General features: G+C 38.5%; 2 protein-coding genes across 2 annotated transcripts; one reads left to right on the top strand and one right to left on the bottom strand.

The window, feature by feature from the left end:
- The first annotated feature begins 4475 nt into the window (after positions 1-4475).
- LOC144706454 (EAP30/Vps36 family protein) lies at positions 4476-8913 on the top strand. The gene is made up of 8 exons (XM_078579413.1): positions 4476-5214; positions 5786-5989; positions 6597-6690; positions 6802-6859; positions 7806-7875; positions 7952-8087; positions 8159-8243; positions 8323-8913. The coding sequence occupies exons 1-8, from the start codon at positions 4609-4611 to the stop codon at positions 8369-8371; spliced, it is 1302 nt and encodes a 433-aa protein (XP_078435539.1). The 5' UTR covers positions 4476-4608; the 3' UTR covers positions 8372-8913.
- Positions 8177-12319, bottom strand: LOC144706456 (ADP-ribosylation factor 1-like). Its single transcript, XM_078579414.1, has 7 exons — positions 12217-12319; positions 11308-11465; positions 10512-10582; positions 10292-10411; positions 8691-8809; positions 8525-8606; positions 8177-8455 (listed from the first exon to the last, which is right to left on the bottom strand). The coding sequence occupies exons 2-7, from the start codon at positions 11453-11455 to the stop codon at positions 8450-8452; spliced, it is 546 nt and encodes a 181-aa protein (XP_078435540.1). The 5' UTR covers positions 11456-11465; positions 12217-12319; the 3' UTR covers positions 8177-8449.
- Between the last annotated feature and the right edge of the window lie 10955 nt (positions 12320-23274).

Raw genomic sequence — 23274 nt, 5'->3', positions numbered from 1 at the left:
ACTATCCCGCCCATTTGTTTTGGGACGAATGTCCGTCCCTTTTTTCGTCCAACCTTGCAAACATGATGACTTATTCGTCCTCAGATGAAAAAACCGTCCCCTCCGCTTCCCTGCACTATACATACAAACACAAATTCCTAAGAAATACAAAGTTTTATTTAAATAAATTTAGATCAGTAAAATGTGGATAATTAATGTTGTGGTTAGTGTTAGCTCCTCCCAATCCCGATATTGGAGGACAATATCTGGACAGATGACATCTGATATCCGGATACTGGATGACAATGTCGAATATCGGTTGCTGCAGTACCAATATCTCATACGGGTATTCATCTTGATATCCAATACTAGCATTGGATATCAGTTTTTTTCTATATGAATATAAATTAATTTAAATAATTAATAATGTGAATTTAAGATATTGGGAGCTAGAAACAGTATGTTTGAGCAATTATTAATTTTCTTAAAGGTTTTCAATTAATATTTTACTTAATATTTTGTACTTACTCTGGCCCAGTACAAAATGGGCCCAACAATACGAATCACTCAGCCTATTATGGGCCCATCATAAATATAGTGGTCACAAAAACTAGAGTGCAAGTTTTTTTTCAACACAAATATTTTCAGAGGTATTTATACTTTGTAAAATTAATATGCTTTCCATATGGGATAATATGTGCACTTTTTAAAAAACCACTATCTGGGTATCAGATATCGTTATCCACATACCTATTTTGGTTCAGATTTCGATATCCAATATCTGAACATGTGATTCAATATCCAGTCCTGGCATCTGCCATATCCGGATGTCTATGATATCCTTCCCGATATCCAGTATTGGTTGGATATTTGACATCTGTCAATATCCGATTTCTGGTATCTGAATCCACCCCGATTTTATCCAGATATTGGATATAGGAGGAATATCTTCCAGGTGAACAGTATTTACAGTATAAGCTTATTATTAGGTCTTATAAATTAGATATTTAATTCTACCTTTTTCCTTGAATATCTACGCCTGTGGTGTAAGCATATTATTAGGTTGTATCCATTAGCTATTCAATTCTATTTTTTTCCTTGAATATCTACGTTCATGTTATAAGCTAATTATTATTCCGTATAAAGTAGTTATTCAACTACCTTTGTGGGCTTGTTGTTGCATAAAAGCCATGCTTTTTTAGTCCCACGGTTATAGACTTTTAGGTCATAGTCAAAACACAACCGTCTTTATTGTCTCAAATCCAAGGATAACTTACACAACCGGGATGTGAGTTGTCCTGATCGAGAGTTTGAAATAATATTATCCAGAGCTCGTCTGAATAAATTCAGTTAAATCTTTTTGTAAATATCCTTCCCTATTTAGCCATAATGCATCCATATAAATGGTTACATGATCAACCATCCTCATGAGATGTGCGGGAATAGATAGTGATATTTTATTCAGATATTTCTGTGTCCTTTCTTAATAACCTATTAGTAGGAATGTTTATTATAAAATTTTAAATATAATTTCTTACCATTATGGTATCATCATAATTCACTAATCAGACACATCCAAAGATTCTTCCTGCTGGAAAATTTACAATGATTCTACTTTGTCTCATGCAATGGCTAACTCCATTACTCTATAGTTTGTTGAGTCCTGGAACACCATTCATATCTGTCATTAAGATATTCTGATCAAAAATATTTCTTTAAACTTCCTAAAATTCTATTTAATTAATAAGATATTTTTTTCAAATAATAAAATATGTATTTACCAGTTAAATTAGTTCTCACTAGTTTGCCTTTATTTTTCGTGAATTTGCTTCCTGTAAAATACATAAATCATGTGGATTTGACCCTTATTGAAAATCTACGAATAAATAACAAATTATATTTTTTTCCTATATTACAGCCTCAAATGGAATAATTAAACCCAAAATTTGGCTTATAATTGAGCCATATTATGGTCCAATTATAAGCCAAGATGAAAGGGGGTTTAAATAAAAATATTTTAAAAATGGTTCTTGATAAATATGTTCTATTGACTAATATTTTATATGAGAGGCGTGATGATTTTCTCTCATTGATTGGATAGAACCTTACCAAGTGCATGTTTTAAACTGATTTTTACATGCCACTTTTATATTAACAGTACATTATGAAAATACAGTGCACCTATTATTGCGCAGGTTTTTGAAGCTTTCATGTTCTACATTGCCCGCAAGGTTTATGTGATTGATTTTACTGCATGATGTGCATTCGGGGATGATTTCTTCGAGGATTTTTTACGGCTCAGATTTATTAAGGCATTATGGTTGATGATATGTGTCTAACCTAACATTAAAAATGCATCCTTATATTATTTATTTTGGAATTATGACAAAAGTATGTTAGAGAAACATAATTATGTCATGATTGATCATTTTTTGGGGGCTTGTAAAATTATGTGACAAGATAGATATTTCGTTGGTTAATTATGTATGATTTCAGGACACTAATCTGTATGCATGTGTTGCTAATATAAGCGCAACATATTTCAATCTGTTATGTTTCTAAAATAAAAGTCTTATACATTCCAGACTACCCTAAAGGAACTTATAATATCTTCCATTGAGTTGAGATGACCATGATGGCCCATTTACTTCAAGAGCATGAGAAATTCATGTCTTTTAGTATAATCCTTTCCAACTTTCTGACCTGATGGTACACTCTGATGAAGATTTGTTTCTTTTGAAAGGGAATATTAAGAGCATGTTTTTTTCTCGTTGGGAAGCTGAGATCAAAATCATTTAAGTAAATGCATGTCCACATATGTTGTAAATGTAAGGAAGAAAGTCTGGTTAGATCCAATGCCTTGAACACAGAGAAGAATCGATGTGGAGTAAGATATCTGACAAAAGTTTTGTTTTTTTTTACTAATGGAAACCAGATAAATTGAATATTTCTAATCATATCACACACTTAGAATCATAGCTCAACTATATAACCAATTAGACAAACGAGATTAAAGACAAATTTTCTACATTTATGCCATTCCAAGAATTTCAATATGTGGGTGATTTAGGGAAATTTAATAATTTATTCTATATCTTTTCGATCCTGACCATAACAGACCCAGAATCCACTCCACCCAAAAAGTTACATAAAGACAGTAAAAATTTGTAGCTGGAATTTCTTGTTAGTAACCTCGGAATCACATATACAAGAAATTTCATATTAATAAATTATGAGTTTAAAATTACTTTGATGGTCTGAGGCCAATTTAGATATTAATGTTCCAAAGCGACAACAATGCTTCATGGATTCTAAGACTTTACAAAAATGTTTAAGTAATTAGCATAACAAAACCAAACTTCAATAGATTATCTTCTGAGTGCTGACACTAGGGAACTCATTTGATGATAAAAATTCTCATCACAGTAAGCATATCTGGAGATCAGGGCAGATTTGAGTGATTTTCTCTTTCCAATTGGATTAATGAACGGACCAAGTTTCCACTGAGGTTTTTCCCAACATGAACCAAACTTAACTAAAATTTGTATCATATGCATCTAATCATAACAAATCTAAAACTAAAGGTATACAAAGATTAGAATGATTCTCTTCCCAACTGGACTAATGAATAGACCAAGTTTCCTTTGAGGTTTTTCCCAACATAAACTAAACTTGACTAAAATTAGGATCATCTGCTTCTAATCATAGCAAATCTAAAACTAAAGCTATGCAAAAAGATAACAAATATAAAACAAGTGAACTGCTTTTCTAGTGGCAAGAGTAGAGTAACTCTCTGCTTGGAAGAGCAACCTTTGATTTAAACAAGTAATCATGTTTGGTATGAACTATCAACCTGTGAATTTATGTAGTTATATTGCACAGAAGTGGACAGGATGGTGGACAAAAAAATCGTCCTGTCCAGGAGTTCGGACAATTGATGGGACGAAGAACCGTTCGCTCAGTTCTTTGTCCCCGTCCCCCGACGGGACGATTGTTTCATCCATGGACGAAGTAACTGTCCTGTCCGAGGCCTTGGACGGCAGATGGGACGGTTTCTGCATCCTGCGGGAGTCATGTATCCACCTGAGAGCTCCATCTGGAATTTGACATGTGGCTGTGCCACGTGTCAAATTCTGAGTGGCCTAATGCACTGCCTCGTCTCGGATGTGGGACGGGGCGAGAATGTCTAGGACGGGACGGTTTTTGGACAGGACAGACGTGGCCGCAAATATTTGGGATGGGATGGGGCGAGAATGTCTTGGACGGGACGGGACGTGGACGAAAATATTTGGGATGTGACGGGCATGTCTTGGACAGGACGTAGATGAAAATTTTCGGGACGGTAGGAACTCTGGACGGAATGATTTGGACAAACTTCTGAAAATGGTGACGTAGGACGGGACGGTATTAGTCCCGTCCCGTCCTTCGTCCACGTCCCGGACGATCGTGCACTATTAATATGTAGTGAAGAAACTTAGCAAACCAGCTAAGAAACTTAAAGCGGAATCGATCGATCTTCTCCTCTCAAGAGAAACCTATGAATTGACCAAGTTTCCATCTGGGTCTTCTTCAATTCGGAAGAAAACTTGCTCTGCGTTGGAAAAATTCTCTCTTTGAATCAGAAAGACGATGGAATCGTGGCTGCCGGCGGCCTCCCTGACCAGTTCCGGCCGCCCAACCTTAATCCATGGCGAGATCGAACGAGCCCTCGTCCGCAAAGTAGATCTCGAAGTAGAAGAGAAGCCAGACCTCGCGCCGCTCCGTTCAGGCCTCCTCTCTCTCACCACCCACCGTCTCATCTGGGTCGACGGATCATCAATCTACGGCTGCTATCTCCCCCTCGATTCCATAATTGAAGCTTATCCCGCGAAGAAATCCATCAGAAGTATGTTTCACAGCCAGAGAATCATCGTTCTGGTTAAAGCCTCGGCTGCAGGAAGAATTGGGGAGGCCGGTCCCAGGACTGAGACGATTATCATCGTTTTAAGGGATAAAAACGAGTCTGATTCCTTCTACGGAAGGCTAATGGAGGTGCTGAGATCAAGATCTTGGGAGATTGTGCCCAAGCGTGGAGATAAAGATTTGGGGGATGGCAGGGGAGGGGGGAATTCGAATTCTTTGGGGACTACGAATCGTGTTGTGGGTGTTTCTGGGATTATTAGAAAGGAACAGGAGAAGTGGGAGAGTACAGACAAGAGCTTGCAGGAGGCTTTCCAGGACTTGAACGCTTTGATGGTACATTTTGGTGTTTTTCTTAGTCATCCGCTGTTAAATTTGGTGGGTTTTTAGAATTGTGGAAGTGGAGGTAGGACAGGAATTGAAATGGTGGAATTTTTGTTGGTTGTATTTGTTTGTGCTAATTATGATCTACATTGGTGTATTTGATGGATTGACTGATGGAGAGATAGATGAATATTATGGAATAATGTGCAGATAGATTAGTTGATATGTAGGTATATAGATTGGTTGATGGATAGAGAGATAGATCGATTGGTGTAGTAAAAAATATATTAAATGATTTACTCGTCGATGGATATGGGCATTCAACGAAGATAAATAGTAGCTAGAGGGATAGTTAGCAGAGCGGATAGATATGGTTGATGGATAAATATATAAATTGGTCGACTTGAGTTTTGAAATATCCTGTTGAAGTCATTAGTTTTCGGTGACACTTTGTTGCAGGAAAAGGTTCAAATTTATTGAAACGCATTTATCTATTTTCTGTAATCTGATAGCATACCACCTGTCAAGGTTCGTGAAATGGTTCTTCTTTGTCAGTTATTAGACATAAGAGTTATTTTTACAGAGAAAGGCAAAGGAGATGGTAGAATTGGCTGGGAGAATGAGATCAACACTCTTGATGGGCGCAAATACTCAGGCAAACCCAGTGAATGATGATGAGTTTGGCTCTAAACAAGAAATTCAAGACTGGTTTTTGAGCGTCGGAATCGTGTCACCCGTGACAAAAGAAACAGCTGGTGCTTTATATCACCAAGAACTGTCTCGGCAGGTAAAACTTATCTCTTCTTAAAGAAAGAAAATTCAGGTGGCGAACCAATTTCTATTAGATTTTGTTTTGATCTTCGATGATTTCCTCTGTGCTTTAGCGTGGAGGTGATTTATCTTCTTCTTTCTAAACTTACTATGCAAACAAATAATGACCACAGAACCGTAACTTCATGATTCTTTATCTTACTAATTTTCACCCATATATGACTCTTGGTTAAGATGTCGATTCATCTTTAGAAAAATTTTACAAATTAAATTCAATTTCGGATGAATTTCAAGAATTTAATTCACCTTCTTAAATTTTACAAAGTCAAGTCATCTTCAGATGAAATTCAGTTCATCTTCAGATTCTTGCAACAGAGTCATTTCAGATTCAGATGAAGAAGAATGTAAATCAAAACATGCATTATTAAATCCTGCATCGATGTGAATCATATTCCTAGGCTTTTTTGAGAAGTAAAATTTAACTTTTTGAGAGGATCAATGAGGTTTATATAGCATTTAAGCTCTTCAAACCCTGTTTCTGATTTAGTTTAGCCCTAACTTTCTACTCGGGAGATTTTTTCTCCATTTACTTTGAGAGTTAGAAATTCACACCCTGCTTGCAGTTGGCAGACTTTGTACAGCTCCCTTTAAAGAAATCTGGAGGGATGATTGCTCTAATAGACGTTTACTGTCTGTTCAATCGTGCCAGGGGAACGGGTAATTATTTCCTAAAGAACTTTAATCATTAGCTTACATCTCAATCTGCGTTCAAGATGTCAACTTATTATTTATCCAAATCTTTGTTTTTTTTCTGCCTTTTGCGAGCAGAGCTCATCTCCCCAGAGGATCTTCTTCAAGCTTGTAGGCTTTGGGAAAAGATTGATGTGTATGCCTCGCCAAAAGCCTTCTATTTCTCTCTCTCTCTACCAAGTCTATCTCTCTCTACTAAGCCTCTCTCTCAGTACTAAGCCTTTCCCTCCCTATCCCTCCCTCCCTCTCACTATCTCTCTACTAAGCCTTTTTCTCTCTATTAAACTTTTCAATCTCTTTAAGCCTCTCTCTCTACTAAGCCTTTCTCCCTTTACTAAGCCTCTCTCTCTACTAAGCCTTTCTCTCTTTATTAAGCCTCTCTCTCTACAGAGCTTTTCTCTCTCTATTAAGCTTCTATCTCTCTCGACTAATCCTTGCTCTCTCCATTAAGCCTCTTTCGCTCTGTACTAAGCCTCTGTCTCTCTATTAAGCCTCTCTCTCACTCTGTACTAAGCCTCTCTCTGTCTCTCTCTGCTAAGCCTATCTCTCTCTCTCTCTCTCTCTCTCTCTCTCTTTACTAAGCTCTACTAAGCTTCTCTCTCTCTCATTACTAAGCCTATCTCTCTCTCTCTCTTTACTAAGCTCTACTAAGCTTCTCTCTCTCATTACTAAGCCTATCTCTCTCTCTCTCTTTTCTAAGCCTCTTTCTCTCACTACTAAGCCTATCTCTCTCTCTCTCTCTCTTTACTAAGCCTCTTTCTCTCACTACTAAGCCTATCTCTCTCTCTCTCTGTCTTTCTCCCTTCATTTGGCTGTAAACTCTATACTAAGCCTCTCTCTCTCTCTCTCTCCCTCTGTCAGTCTGTCCGACTTTCTCTCTAATTTTGACTATAATTCTTTACAAAGTCTCTCTTTCTCTACTTTTGGCCATAATTCTTTAAAGAGCCTCTCTCTCTACTTTTGGGCATTAATTCTTTACTAATCCTGTCTCTCTATTCTTTTAGCCATAAATTCTTTTGTTATTTCCTATTTATGATCGCATGTATTCTAAAAAACCATGGGTTAATTCTGATTCTGAACAGCCCTGTAATGCTGAGAAAGTTTGACAGCGATGTGATGGTGATACAGGATAAGTTCCACAGCGACAAGGAGGTATATTATTTTCACATATTTTTTTTCCCTTTTTTCTGTCTTCAAACATTTTCAATTACTAAGAAGATTTGCCCAGGTTTTTGAGAGGATTAAATCTCTGGCGCTGAGTGCCGATGCCCTGCGGCGCGGCTTGAGCCCGAGCGATGCGGCCATGACGCTGGGCGTGGCTCCGGCACTCGCCAATGAGTACCTTCTCGCCGCCGAAAACGAGGGTACATCGCCAATCAATCACGTATGATTAACCGCAACGTAATTATGTTCCACTTAATCTGTTATTTGGCAGGGCTTTTGTGCCGGGACGTCAGCCCCGAGGGGTTCCGCTTCTACGTCAACCTATTCAGAGAGATCGATCCCAGCTGCATGTTCACGTGAACTACAATGCTGATAATGATGATGATGATGATGATGATGACAATGATAATGATGATGATGATGGTTGTTTTGCAGGACTGAGGGGCAGGGGCTGATGAAGATTTGGGCCTCAGCAGTTAATTGATGACTAGAGAACTATGATGATGATAAATTTGGGCTTATCATATCTGGGGCAGCATTGTCTCTGATATTCTCTCCTGTTCTAAGCCTGAAAATAAGAAACAGTAAACATCAGAGACAGCCTTCTCAAAGTGGGTTTCTGGGTGAGATAAGTTACCTTGCTGGCAATGTTGCTAGAGAGCCAGTCCAGACCCTCGTAGAGGCCCTCCCCGGACGTGGCGCACGTGCTCTGGATGTACCTGACAAAAGCCAACGGAATGGACGAGTCAACGTCTAGATGCGCTGGCATCGTGGAAGGCCACGAGAGAAGGGGTTGCTCTTACCAGTGTCGCTGGCGCAGTGAATGGAGGCCGAGCTTGTCCGTGATCTCGGCCGCGTTCATGGCGTTGGGGAGATCTTGCTTGTTGGCGAATACGAGCAGTACTGCATCTCGAAGCTCGTCCTGATTTGATGTGGTTGGAATATTGAGGGGAATTTTTATTTATTGACATGAGTGACGAAAATCTTGTCTAGTATAGACTTTGGGGGTCAATTGTTTTTTAGTCAGCCAAGTTGTCTTAAATCTGATCAAATTATCTGATCAGATCAAACAAGAAGATTGATTTGACCCAATGGTTGGACAGCAGTCCTATTCAGATAATGGGCTTCGATGATTGTGGACCAGATTTGGTCAACTGAATGCTCCAACCCTGTCAGATGGAATATTGGGGACCTGGTGTAGCATATAGAGGAAATTTTTGGGAATCTTTTTAAAAGAGCAGGAATATACTGCAGGGACGTGGACGGGACGGGACGTGGACGGTTCGGGACGAAATTCATCCCGTCCTACGTCCCATGTTAGCGTAGGGACGAAGGATGGGAGGGTTTTTCTTCCGCGGACAAAAAAACCGTCCCGTCCAATAATCCCGGGACAATTTTTCGTCCCGTCCAGTCCTCCCAGACGAATTTTCGTCCCGAAATTTGTCCCGGACGAAAAAATACATTATATATTTTTAATATATTATAATATATTATAATATATTATAAATTCTCCTCGTGAGCCACGTGGCAACATCTCAACCGTCGGATGTGAATCCCGTGGTTTTCCGTCCAGATTCATCCGTCTGTCGTCGGGAGACCTCCGGACGGACGATTTTTTCGTCCCACGGGACGAAAACTGTCCCGTCAGGTGGTCCCCAGGGCGAATTTTTGTCCCAGAATTCGTCTTTGCCCCCGGACAGGACGGTTTTTTCGTTCGGGGACGAAAAAACCGTCCCGTGCGCGTCCCAGCTCTATAAGCAGGATGATAAGAATAGGGATAGGATCACTGACCTAGGATTCAACACGTCTAACTATAGCATCGATGTCAACATCAAAGACCCTATTTTGAATGATAGAGAGTTGATTTGCACTTGATGCGAACAAAATGATGGTTGAATTTGACAATGACGGGGTACAACGGACATTTGATGCCGTCCATGGTACCCCATCATTGTCAATATCAACGGAGGTTGATACTGACAAAGTCAACTGTTGTTGGTGCTAATTTTAAGTAAAAAAATTATCAACCCGTAAATGTCGAAGTCGTCAACTGTCACTGATGATGACAATGATTAGGATCGTACTTGTTGACACCATCATCAATAAAATGTCAACCACTTGTCAACACCATCGTCAATGCTGCACATTATCTCTTTCCGGACATGCCTAACCCCATACTTAGCCCATCTGACCAAGGGAACATGTTGAAAGATGGATAGACCACAGGTCGCGTCTGTCTAAAGAGGGTCCATTCGACTAATTAAAACTGACCAAAAAGCCAGATCAAGGGTCTAATCTACTTTCCTTTGGGTCTACTAGAAACCCGACCAAGACCTGTGCCAAACACTATTACTACTACTACTAAGTAGCAATGGACAGAGAAGAGAGGACAAGATTGGATCACCTCATTGAGCATGCGGTGAAGCTCCTCCTTCGCCTCAACTACACGCTCCCTGTCATTGCTGTCCACCACAAAGATAAGACCCTGTGTGTTCTGAAAGTAGTGCCTCCAGAGTGGGCGGATCTGCCAATTTACAGAGAAACCAACATGCCTTTGTCATTGTGCTCAAGAGAATAAAGTCCAGGATAAGAAATTTATATTAAAAATTGATAGGGAAAAGCACCTTGTCCTGGCCCCCAACGTCCCACACGGTGAAGCTGATGTTCTTGTATTCCACTGTCTCGACATTAAAACCTGGAGGCCACAAATCAACCACCCTCATAATAAAGAAATAGACATGACTCCTGAATCTGAAATCATATTTATAACATCCACCATCACAACTTAAATAACGAGAATTCTACCCTCATTACAAACGACTGGTATGCCAATAGATTTGATATACAACAACATGGTTTTAATGAGCATGTATCTGATATGATACCCAAAAGATATCTGTTGAAATTGAGGAGGGTTCCAGAAGAAAGAGTAGCAGGAAGTAGGAAGAGAGAAATAACCAATGGCTCCTGTCTTAAAGGAAAACCTACCACCAGTGGATTCCTTGATGGGACCCTCACTGATCCGAGAAACGGTTATAACTGTTTTCTGTTTATGATGGGACTCTCTGAATAAGATAGATCCATCATAATCTCCTGTGGTCTGGACATGCAAAATATTAGCTATATCTTAAAAGGTAGAGATTATAAAAGCATAATGGGAGGATGAAACACGTTCTAGAATGGAGTTGCAAACATAGCTTCTGCCTTCTTTCCCCAGAATATCACTTATTAAGGTGTTTCAAGTTCAAGGGCTTTATATTATCTTTAAACGGAAATGACGGATCTGGTTGAAGGACAATAAGAGCACCATATATCATTAACACGACGTTCAACTTCTCTTCCCACGATGCAGATCAGAAGTTGTAAAAATCGAAGTTACCAATCAAGATTAAAATCGATCATCAGATGAAGAGAACTGACCAATGGTGGGAATAGTGGTGACTATCTCTCCAAGCTTGAGCTTGTAAAGAATGGTCGTCTTCCCGGCGGCATCCAGGCCAACCATCAGAATCCTCATCTCCTTCTTGGCAAAAAGCCGACTGAAGAGCTTTGTGAACGTCAGTCCCATCTTTTTTGACCTATGAATATACATCAAAAAATCAAATTCGTCACCGGCGAGACTAACAATTCTTGTTTCGGCAGCGTAAGGTAAAGCAAATATAACAATCCACATAAATGATGATACTAATCCTAATTTCCATCAAAATCCAACAGATGAGAAAATAATCCAAACCTAGTGAGAGGCTTTACCAAGATCTGTAAAAGTTATCACACAGATCTGTAAAAGCGCTAGATCGGTTGCGGATTCACCAATAAACATCCAAGATCTAAAAACTCACGAATGCATGCCCGATCGCTCACCGTGAGATGTGGACCACAGAGAATAAACTACGATGGCAGTATCAATCAAAGACAACTACAATGCCGCGAGTTGTTGACTACAGATTCGATCATCAAAGACAACTAAGAATAAGCTCCACCGTAAATATCAACTTACTACCCTACGAGATACGGACGACAGATTCGATCATCCGACGCAACTAAGAATAAAATATGCCGGCAAGATTAATAAGAATTTAGTCAAAATCCAACAAAAGAGATAGTAATTCAATAACGGATCCAAACCAAGTTAGAGGCCGAAAAACTAGATAAGAAATAGGATCTCCAAAGAAATAATCACGCCGACCATTCAGAGTGTTACATATGATACGGATTCACCAATAAACATTCAAGATCTAAAATTTCGTGAATGAAGACCAGCCTGCAGACCGTGAGATGTGGATCACATTTTCAACCATCAAAATGCATCTAATAAACAATGTCAGTTACCGTATCGATGGAACGCCGTTGCTTGACGCGCAGAGAGAGGAAGACCGATCGACGAACAGAGCGGCAAAAGCCCAAAAACTCGAAAAATAGATCAGAAACTGTAAAGACCATTTCAAAAGGAGAGGGTCGGCTTTTATAGAGTAGGCGGTTACAAAAATGTGGACCACGTGGCATGACGGCACCCAACAAAAACTTGACACGTGGCATAAGTGATCACATACAAATCGATATATTTGGCGATGAAAAAAGATAAAAATGACGTCAGAAATTTCTGCTTAAGAGAAAATTGGCCCTAAAATTGTATTTTGTGAATGTATCTATCAATCACGGTCATCCTAATGTATCTATCCATCATCCAAAAATTGATTTTGTTACCAATAATTTTGTTATCATAATCTTACGAATTATGATAACATCCTCACTTCCATATCATTTATGAGGCAGAGTAGGATGACAGTGCTGATACGATTTGATTCTATATCAAATACACATAATGGTTTGACTGGCTTCTGTTTACCATATTATCAGCGCCCTTATCTGTCTATTATTGCTATCATTATTTAACAGTGGTGATGTGATTTTATTATGTATCAGATATTGATAACGGATTGATTGGCTTGTGTTTACATATTATCAGTACCTTTATTCATATATTTATCATTATTAGTATTTGGAGAAGTATTTGAGAGTGTTGATATGATTTTATCAAGTAACAGATATCAATAATGGATGACGGTTTGACTAGTTTGTGTTAATGAAAACTCAAATTTAGGGTAAAAATTATGTCGTCGTTGATTTTAGTTTAATCAATAAAAAATTATAAACCACTACTCACAAAAGAATCCTAGCTAGTGATGAGTATGGGTCATCTCCACGGGCAACAGATATTAGGGACTTATCTATATCTAGATAGTGATTCAGATATGACTAGAACTGGTACATATAAGGTAAGAGATAGTGATGCGATGCAAATGGTGAGCTGAGATGGAAATATTTCTCTACGGTACAATGATACGTAAGAAGAAACATAGGTGAGATGACATGAATAAAATGAGTGGAAGTGATGGAGTAAGAGAGGCAAAGACATAAGGGGAAGATGGTGGATATTAGAGATGAGTGATAAATGAGATGGATGAAGCTAGTGGTTTTGGGTTTATGAGGTAAATGGAGGATAAAACTCAAGATGAGATCGTTGCGACGTAGATGATGTGTAACGTAGATGATAGACAATAATGGGTGATGACGTATGATCTTGGATGGTGATGAGAATTTGGTATTGATCTAACTAGTGCATGTGATGGAGACAAATCACTGAAAGGCAAGGGACTAACCTTAGGTCCCTACATTCTGCCAGGATTAGGGAAATTTCCTGATATAGATAAGGCTCTCCTCTTGTCTGTTGGCTTTCTCCAAGCACTCAACACACCAAAAAAGCCCTTGATGGACCTTCAAAACTTCATTTCTTTCAATTTGCCTCTATGGGTGGAAGTGAGTTTATATATATTTTTACATATATCTGGGGTTAAATTTATAGATCCAACTATACATATGGATAGATGAGATAAAGGTAAAGCTACCCTCAAGATTGCAGCTTGATCGACCTTTTGGATTGTCAGATATCAAGCCCCAAAATTAGACAATTCCTTGTCGTTCATTGAAAATAAAGATCTCTCTCTCTCCTCATCCTCTCCAGCGCTGTCAATTCACTTTTCAGATTTTTGTCTTTTAGCATTGCACAAAATGCAATGATTGGCTTTGATTCACACATCCTATCATCAATAGATGACTTGCGTCATGCCTTGATAGATGGCAACACATGGCTCAGTAGAAATAAAACCCGTTAATACATTAGTGATGGTGCACGCCATCAAGGTTCATCGACAAGGCCGTCCGCGCAGCCCGTCAACGTCATTGAAGATCGGATGAAGATGCTTGTTATCGCCTTTTGATTTTTGTCGTTTCTTAGTCGTATTTAGTGTTTTTATCATATTCGTCATTTTTTTTTCGTCGCATTCGTGACGCGCTCGTCGTCACGGGAAGGGGCCCCCTAGTCCATTCCCCTTTCCCTTTTGTTTTTATAATTTTGATTTCCCCTTTTTTCTTTGTAATGGGGGCCCATTCTATAAGGGCCCTCTAATGGATCAGACTTTCCCCCTTGTTGACCCACTCAGGGGCCCATTTGACCTCGTCCCCTTTATAAGGGAAGAGGGGGGCGCCCTAGGTCCTCAGACCAGGAACAAGAAGAAGAAGAATCGTCGTTCGTTTGATTTCTGGTCTCCCCCTTCTTCAGAGAAGAGATATCAGAAAGGGAGGGGAGAAGAGGAAACGAGAAGGATTGGGAGCAAAATTCGATCTGCCTGTAGGTTGTCTTGCCTCTCAAACGCAGGGTGGAAGCATTGGCCCCTCGATGGGCAAGCAATTCGAGTTACAGTAGATCAACGAACCTCACATTGGTGAAATGGAAATTCCTCTGTATAGTGTGAGATCGAACAGAATGGGAATCAGCAGGTCTCCCTAGTGGCTTGCTTCCCACCACCAAGCCCCATCGCTGGTTCAAGATCGACTGCGGCCCCCACAACCCCCCTTTGATTCAGCAGAGTCAACGGACGTCGGGAAAATCAGACGTCGTTTAACCACGCTCGGTGGCCAAGCGATAGAATTGCGGATGACAACTTTAGATTCTGCCGGAGAATTTCAGGCACCAAGCTCCTGTGCCAGGATTACTCCAAAAAGGAGTGTTCGGGATCAGTCGACCAGGCAAGAAGCCATAATTGGAAGCTGGGTCCTTATCTCCACTGCACAGTAACTCAATCGGCCGAGACAAGGATAAAGAATTGCTGTGCCAGCAACATCCCTCCTACGACAACGCTGGTGAATTCTGATGGGCCTTCAACCCAGCCCCCTTCTCAGTCGATTGGCCGCCCGTTATCGCCTGCCTCGTGGGACACCACCGTGATTGGCACACCCACTGATGTTGAGGTCACCTGAGTTGTTGAGTTCTGCCTCAGTGAACTCCTCCGCTAGGTGTTTGACCCAACCCTCTTGAAATTGGGCCTTCCTACCTGTTCGCACTACACCGGTCAACCCATTACAGTTGGGGCTAACCTTCCCGAGCATTGTGCGGGCATGTCGGTTGACCACACCACCCCGCCAGCCGTCGCGCTAACGGGCAGGTATTCTGCTATGAAGGCAAAATCATCTCGTTGCCGCTCGCTCGTTGTAACTATCCATCGTGCTGGCGTCATGCAACCACCACAACGCCGATCACGACCAGTTCTGGTTGGAGCCGTGACCGCTGCCGCTCTCGTCGTCCTCTCCTCCTCCGACCTTTACCATCGCTCCAACATCATCATTTGCTCATCTAGCCGCCATCCGCTCTCTAGTGCCTCTTTGTCCCACCCGCTTCGACTGCCGCCGATCGTTGACAAACTCTGCACCACAAGCCATGCCGACGAGGTACGGTGACCTCTCCTGTCGCTCGTTTAATTATCTCTTGCTGTAAAATTTTGTCTTGACTCCACTGCGCTCGGGCTAGGTAGGCAAGAGAGGTTTTGAGAGAAAACTACGGCATATTTGAGTGTCTTACTGGTAAAGACGAGACCGTCTGTTACATGCAAGCCCCACGGATTGACTCCGTTTGGCCGTAGGCGCCTTCATCGCTCCGACGAGGTTCGAGAGGCCACAGTCGCCATCACTCGGGGACCCTGTCCAAGCTTGGAGCTCGGCGCCTCCCTCGAGTCGGAGCCTGCACGTACGACACGTAGGATATTCATTCATTACATTGTAGCCACATCAACCCATTAGGGTTGACCTGTCGAGACAACGACAATGTCCACGTTCGATACCATCATCCATTATCGGTACCGAGCCATCATACTCAGTGCCGACCGGACGACGTCCTAGACAACATCCACCATCAATTAGCAATTCATATAAAATTAAATATGAAGCCAAAAAATATGAATAAGTATATATTCTGACTTCAAAACTAAATCTTCACAAATGAATGTAAAAAAATTAGGGAAACCTTATTCTGACTCAAAAATTATGATGTTGAAAATGTTGGGTTGGTGCCTTAGTTCGTCCATGGAAAACAAGTTTCCATGGATGCGGAAGGGTGTCGATCGATTCACAATCGATCTTTAAAACAAAACATTGAAAGTACCTTTTGGGGAACTCGTTCCACCCTTGACTTTGTCATTCTGAGATCATTCTGAAGGCCTTCATGTGTCTGGCCTCTAGAAGTATCCATGTGATCACTCGGGGCTTGGATCTCCACGTCTTCTTCTTCATCTCTTCTTGAAAATCTTGAAGATCTCCTCACCATGAAGACACTCTTCCTTGGATGAGTGGAGAATGGGAGGGGCTCTCAAATCAGGTTTGCATGGGTGCTTAAAAATGAGACCCCTTTCCCTCTTTATATTTCACTTAAGGTTTTTCTCAAAAAACCCTACAAAGTAAAATATATCTACCAATGCCCTTATGACCTTGTGTGTGTGACCCTCAAGGCCCATGTATCATTCTAGTTAATAACTTTAGTGGCCCAATAACATTTATTGACCAACCTTATTAATTAACTGTATCAACATATAGATTAATTAAATAAAGATCTATTTAACCCAATCGATAGGTTAAGTTTCCAGCCCGTGGGGTGCCAAGCTACACCTCCGTCATCGGTTACCGTATATGCATAATCCATTATCAGCATGAGACTCTCGAATGAATTAGGGTATGGTTTATCGTCAAACCCTAATTCGTCATTCGATTAGTACTAATGCGTAACGTGGATCATTGGAGAACGCCTTCTCCAATATCCTCACTACCCTGGCCAGGGATTTTTTTTGCATCGTCTTCCTCGAGTCAATCTCCTCGTATACCGAGTGCGAATGATTCCATCTTGACCACTAAATCATCTCTTTAAGCTTCTTACTACATCTGATCTATAACTTATTTGAATCCCATGATTAGAGGCTCGTAAGTCATAGTCAAAATGTAGTCGTCCACTCACGAGATGTCCTTGGTGTCTCATGTCAGTGGATTACTTATACAACCGTGACTTGAATCAACCTGATTGACGTTTAGGTATAATACCATTCTGGGATTCATACGGATCAATTCAGTGAACTCTTTCTCCAAAGAGCACCCACTATCTATCATTAGTGTCACCACATTAATAGCCACATGATCAGCTATACTTATCGTATAAGTAGGATCAGCTAGTGCTATTCTATCTGGATAATTCAATGTCCGTCTCGACTATCCATCGAATAGGAATATTTAGAGTACATGTTTAAAGACTAGTGATCACTGTATTATGATCTCATCATAATTCACTAAGTCGTTGCACATATTCATGGACTTCATTATAAACATCACATGAAATAATAATGAACGTAAATATTTTATTCAATGAACTTAAATAAACATGGTAGTGTGATTGGCTTGACGACCACATAATATCCATCAGAAAAATCCCTAAAATATTTAAAATTTCAAAAATTCAAATAATCATTCTAAAAATAGATGTAATCATTTTAGGCAAATAACATGTGTATATAAAAAAAATAATGCAAATAAATATATAAATATCGGCCTATTAAATTATTAATGATGTGTCGTTATTAGTTAACCATATTATCAGCACCATTATCGGTCCATTCTCTTAACTAGTATTTGATTAGGCGAACCGTATAGCTAAAGGGAAGCACACTCATTCTTGGAATTCATTCTTTAATACAAACGCTATCTCATTCTTTAATACAAACTAGAGAGGTTTCCAAGACACACAATCATACATGGGATAAGTCTATAATTATTTTATAAACTTAAAGCTACATTAATCAAAGTTTTCCACTTCATGTTTGCAAAAAATAAAGACAAATATAAACTAACTTGAACTAATTTTACTATCACATCTACTTTAGAATATGTTTTATATATTTTAATTTTATAACATTGATGTATGAGTCTATATTCCTGAAGTTACATGGTTTATTGAAAAGATTAAATAGTATTTTGGAAAATTCTATATGCATTAAAAAGGAATGAGAGCTGTTGTAACATATTCATTTGATAGGATATTATTTCAAGCACTAGATCATAATTGATAAATTTAATCTTCTCTAAAGAGAAATAAATTCTGAATATTCTTGATTTTAGTTATTGTCTTTACCTTATCAATTTTTTTTCATTTATCTTGCACCTTAATATCATTTTAGTATCATCACTCAAATTTGATTACGAAGCTTTATTTCCTCTCATGTGAAAATATATCTTTTGGAGTAATTTGCAACATGTAGCAGGATTCTAAATTGGCAAATATTTAAATGCAATGACTAATCAAATTTCCTATAAATGCTCATATCTTTCCTACTCTCCACATTTTAAAAGGGAAGAGGTGTCATCAATTACAAAGACATCAAGGAGGAGGTGTAATGAATTAGAGGACAATAAATTATGTTATTTTTCATCCATGTTGATCTATTTGCTGATTTTTTTCATATGCAGTATTCTTTTGATTTTGTATCAAAAATATTTTTATCCAAAGCAATCAAATTTTCACTGTACTCTTAAGTAAAGCTTAAAAAATGCCCTTCTATCATCATGAACCTTCTATGATATAGTATCTATATCTTAACAAATATATCAAGTTTATTAAATGTTAGCGAAGCTAAGTTTTCATGGTTTTGAGGCTATTACTGAATTTATGTAGCCTTGAATTTTTCATTGGCTCAAAGGAAGTGAATTAAAAATCAATCTTTTGACTCTTTTGTGATTAGTTTTCTCATTATTCCTCATTTTTTATTGGAAATTACCCAAGAAAAGTGCATAAATTCAGAATTAACCCAATTATTATCTATTCTCGTTGTATTATATTTTCCAGGGCCAAATGTATTAAATATTTAATGATGCATAAATAATATATGGTTATGGTTAAAAAGTCTATGAGAAGTCATACGTGTTGAAATTCAACATATTGAAGATCCCTTTACCCCACTTGACATTTGAAATTCAAGCTACATTTTTTATGTGAAGTATCATGAAGCTTAGTGGAATATTTTTTTGGACTACTAATTAAAATTAATGTTTTATGTGACATTTTACATTTCATTTTTCATTAAAAGAGTTAAATATATAAATAAAAATATTTTAAAACTAATTTAATTATATCATGTGTAATATAACTTAATAAATAAGTGTTATCCATATCCATGATTACAATTTATCTGAATTATAAATATGTCTTATCATGTGGAGCGGTGATAGACTAACATTCATCTAGTATGTGCTAATGGATTCTTTAGGGAACCTCTTCCATTCATCTAGTATCTAGACTCACAGGTGGACTTTCCGAAGATGATATATGTAGAATAATTTGAAATAAATAATAGTGGACTTTTGGAACTAAACAAAAAACATAATCCTAGTTTAATGTGTCCTTATGGTTCCTCTCATGAGCCATCATGAGACACACAAGGCTCCAGCCCGTGAACATATCCATGAGGTCCTTGACACATTGAATCTCCTCATCTTCTCTATTGTATGAGTGTGGCATCACTACGTGGTGATCTTCTCATTGTTAGAATAAGACAAGGAGATAAGGGTTTACAAAAAAGAATGAAAATTATTAAGTTATATGACCTTGATTAGGATGGAACAAAGTGGATTCCTGCAGCAAAAGACTTTGAACGTAATCAAAATGACATCAACAAAAATATTGATCAAATCACCTCGACACAGATTGTGTCCATGATTTCTTGGATCCTTGAGTGAGATGTGTTCAACTGCTTAAGTGTGCAGTCTCTAGACATATCCACACAATCCTCAACACATCAAATCTCCTCCTTCACCTTGACGAGTGTTTTTCACACTTCCTTGTCCTCTTTACGCCATTCGATTACATAGAGAACCGATAGGAGATATGGGGAGAAGGGATAACATGAGGAAGAGCCTTAACAATTCTGGTTTGGTTAAATTTAGGTCAGGGCCTTCCCTTTTAATACTAAGTGGGTATTTTTCATAAAAACTCATAAATTTTCTAAAGACAATTTACGTGTGACCCTCTACACCCATGCATCAGTCTAGTTAATGACTCCAATGGTCAAGGAACCTTCATTTACCTTCAAACGTTTTTAACTATATCATCATATAGTTAACATGTAGGTATATCTCCAAATCTACTTGATGCTTTTAGGAAAACTTAGTATATGGTCAACTATCAAACCCTAATCAGTAATTTGAGTTTGTATTGATGCATCCTAAATCATCTGAGAACTATTCTCTAATACTCCACTACCTTAAGCTGTCACCTCTTATATAGAGGGCTGACAATCCCATTTTATTCACTCCATTGTCTTTGTGAACTTGTTACTGCACACAAACTACGACTGTTTAGACTTTCATGATTAGGAACTCATAGGCCACAATCAAAGTATTACAGTTCTTCTAAAATATGTATTTGGTTTCTATGGAAAAAATAATACCATTTAGGGATTTGTATGGATCAATTTAGTGGACTCTTTATTCTAAAGAGGGTCTACAACTATCCTTAATATTTCTACACTAATGGCTATGGGACCGACCATATTGATTATATGAATGAGACTAGATAGTGTTATTCTGTTTGGATACTTGAATGTCCTTCTTGAGTATCCTTTGAATAGGAATATTTATAAAAAATGCTTAAAGACTAGTGATCTTCATATTACAATCTCATCATAATTTATTTGGTCGGATCATATATTCATGGACTTCATTAAAAGCATCACACATATATCATAATAAATACATCATATTGTTGAATAATGGATGAGTGGAAAGTGTGATTAGCTTGCCGGCCACATATATTTCCATCACAGAGGGTGCATAAACAATAACAGAAATTGGCATTTTTTTGGGCCATCCATTCTTTTATACTTAGGTTGATTGTTTCATAAAAATCTGATAACATAAGTATATTCTTGAACATCCAATAAACTTTGTGTGTGACCCACTATACCCCTTTACAAGTCTAGTTAATGAGCCACAAAGCCCAATACCTCTATATTGGCTAACCTAATTCATTAACTATATAAATTTTCTAAATAAATTTTTATTTATATAGATCAAACCCCATTAATAGGTCGAGTAACCAAAATGTGAGGTGCCAAGCTATACTACATGCTCTAGAAGGTACTTCGGATTCATAACCCTTTAATGCACCTTTTCAGTGTTCATTTTATGGATATCTATAATCCCTCAATTGTGTGACACTCCTAGCAGAACATGTGATCGCCTATCAAACCATTCATGAACCATAAATGCGGGTTAAAAATGTCATTCTAGGTTTCAGCTTTATGCAAGCAAACTATTAAATTTAGATATGTAATAATATCTAGATTTTTCTTACAAGCATAAGGCGAGAAAGCGTCAAATCCATGTAGAGAAAGTATTTATTTTTTTCAGATGTATATATACATTAATTTTAGTAATTGAATATAATTTAAGGAAATAAAAAACTATTAAAATTGATTTAAAATAATTATGGGAAGCTGAGAAAGTATTTATTTAAATTATTCTAATTTATCCAAACTTTACAGTAAGACATCCTAATTATTTCTATTTAAATACCTTAGTCAACACTTAAATCTAGTGGGGACGCGAGTGCATTAGAGCATATGAAGAAAATATTGCCACTAGATGTAAAAAATGGTGGTGGGCACACATCACCGAGTGTTGAATGAGGCTAGTGACATAGATTTATCATCCCTTGTTGTGACGGAGATGATCTGGATATATGCTGGTGAGCATAGAAGTTTGGTGAAGTTATGACATATGGTGAAAGCCTAGTGTTGGGAATAAACACTCACAGCAGCATATTTAGATGTGAAGGAATTCACAATATAACGAGGATTATCAAAACACTGATATGAGGAAAACACCTGAGACATCATAGTCAGCCTTGTCATGTTCCCATGTTGTTACCACCGAGAGAACATCCTTCACACCAATAAAGAGATAGATAGATAGAGAGGAAGGAATACAGAAGGAGATATTTTTTAAATCAAGAGAAATGGGTTACCTTCTATGGGCACAACCAATGGCCTTTGTAGCCTCCTAAAAATTAGGTGTGATCCTAGAAAGTAGGCACAAACATATTTTCTAGGATTTGTAACTAGATGTTTCAAGTGATATGTCAGCCCTCTCAACCTCGTAACATAGGACTGGGGGGTTTGACACATTCGAACAATCTCCACCTTGGTAGACACACCAGCCCAAGTGCACGTCACCCTATCTTCATGTAGTTTCTCTGACTCCATCAAGGTATCTTTAATGCAAGCACCGATGACAAAGCACCGGTGAAACTTCTCCATTGTGACTACCTCATCAACATTTCTGCTGCATTCTAATCCATTTTCACATTTTGAAGAGAAATCTCTCTTGAATTCAATAGCTCTCAAATCAAGTGATACTACACGTCAAAATGTTTTGAGCTCACATGGTACACCTGACTCTTCGCTAGTGTATAGCACTATAACTGTCATACAATAAAGGAACCTCATTTTGAAGGATCCTAGCATCTTCGTCAATCACTTCCACCCCAAGGCCTCCTTTGGTGCTTTTGTAGCTGCCATGTACTTTGCCTTGGTTCTAGACAGCAACAATAGATTATTATGTTGACTTCCAGCTATCAGATATCCTTTCAAATATCCTTTCATAGATAAATGATGTAAACCACTTGAAAAATCAGAATCAATGAAGCCCATTGCTGATACAGGGCTTTGGTTCTCAAAGAGAACTCCCATGCTCACTAAGCCCTTTAGATATTAAGGAATCCACTCCGCCACATTCCAATGCTCCTTCCTAGAGTTGCTCATAAATCTGCTCACTACTCCAACTACATGAGCAATATCTAGCCTTGTACAGAACATATCATACATAAAGATCCAAGTAAACTAGCATAAAGAATTCACCTCAATTTAGCTAAATCATCTTCATTATTTGCAAACAGAGGTTTAGATTGCTTGAAATGATATGCAGGATTACTTGCTACTTTAGTATGAGACAAGACAAAGAGGT

The sequence above is a fragment of the Wolffia australiana genome, chromosome 8, assembly GCF_029677425.1.
Source record: "Wolffia australiana isolate 7733 chromosome 8, ASM2967742v1".
NCBI lineage: Eukaryota > Viridiplantae > Streptophyta > Magnoliopsida > Alismatales > Araceae > Wolffia > Wolffia australiana.
Note: the sequence above shows the minus strand (reverse complement) of the source record. Positions and strands in the feature narration are given on the sequence as shown.

Excerpts from the sequence above, each read along its gene's own strand:
- LOC144706454 (XM_078579413.1), top strand. The coding sequence starts at position 4,609 with ATGGAATCGTGGCTGCCGGCGGCCTCCCTGACCAGTTCCGGCCGCCCA. Across the intron at positions 5,990-6,596 it reads ACCAAGAACTGTCTCGGCAG|TTGGCAGACTTTGTACAGCT; the intron begins GTAAAACTTATC and ends CCCTGCTTGCAG. Across the intron at positions 6,691-6,801 it reads CAATCGTGCCAGGGGAACGG|AGCTCATCTCCCCAGAGGAT; the intron begins GTAATTATTTCC and ends TTTTGCGAGCAG.
- LOC144706456 (XM_078579414.1), bottom strand. The coding sequence starts at position 11,455 with ATGGGACTGACGTTCACAAAGCTCTTCAGTCGGCTTTTTGCCAAGAAG. Across the intron at positions 10,583-11,307 it reads CACCACTATTCCCACCATTG|GTTTTAATGTCGAGACAGTG; the intron begins GTCAGTTCTCTT and ends TGTGGCCTCCAG. Across the intron at positions 8,810-10,291 it reads TTCACCGCATGCTCAATGAG|GACGAGCTTCGAGATGCAGT; the intron begins GTGATCCAATCT and ends ACATCAAATCAG.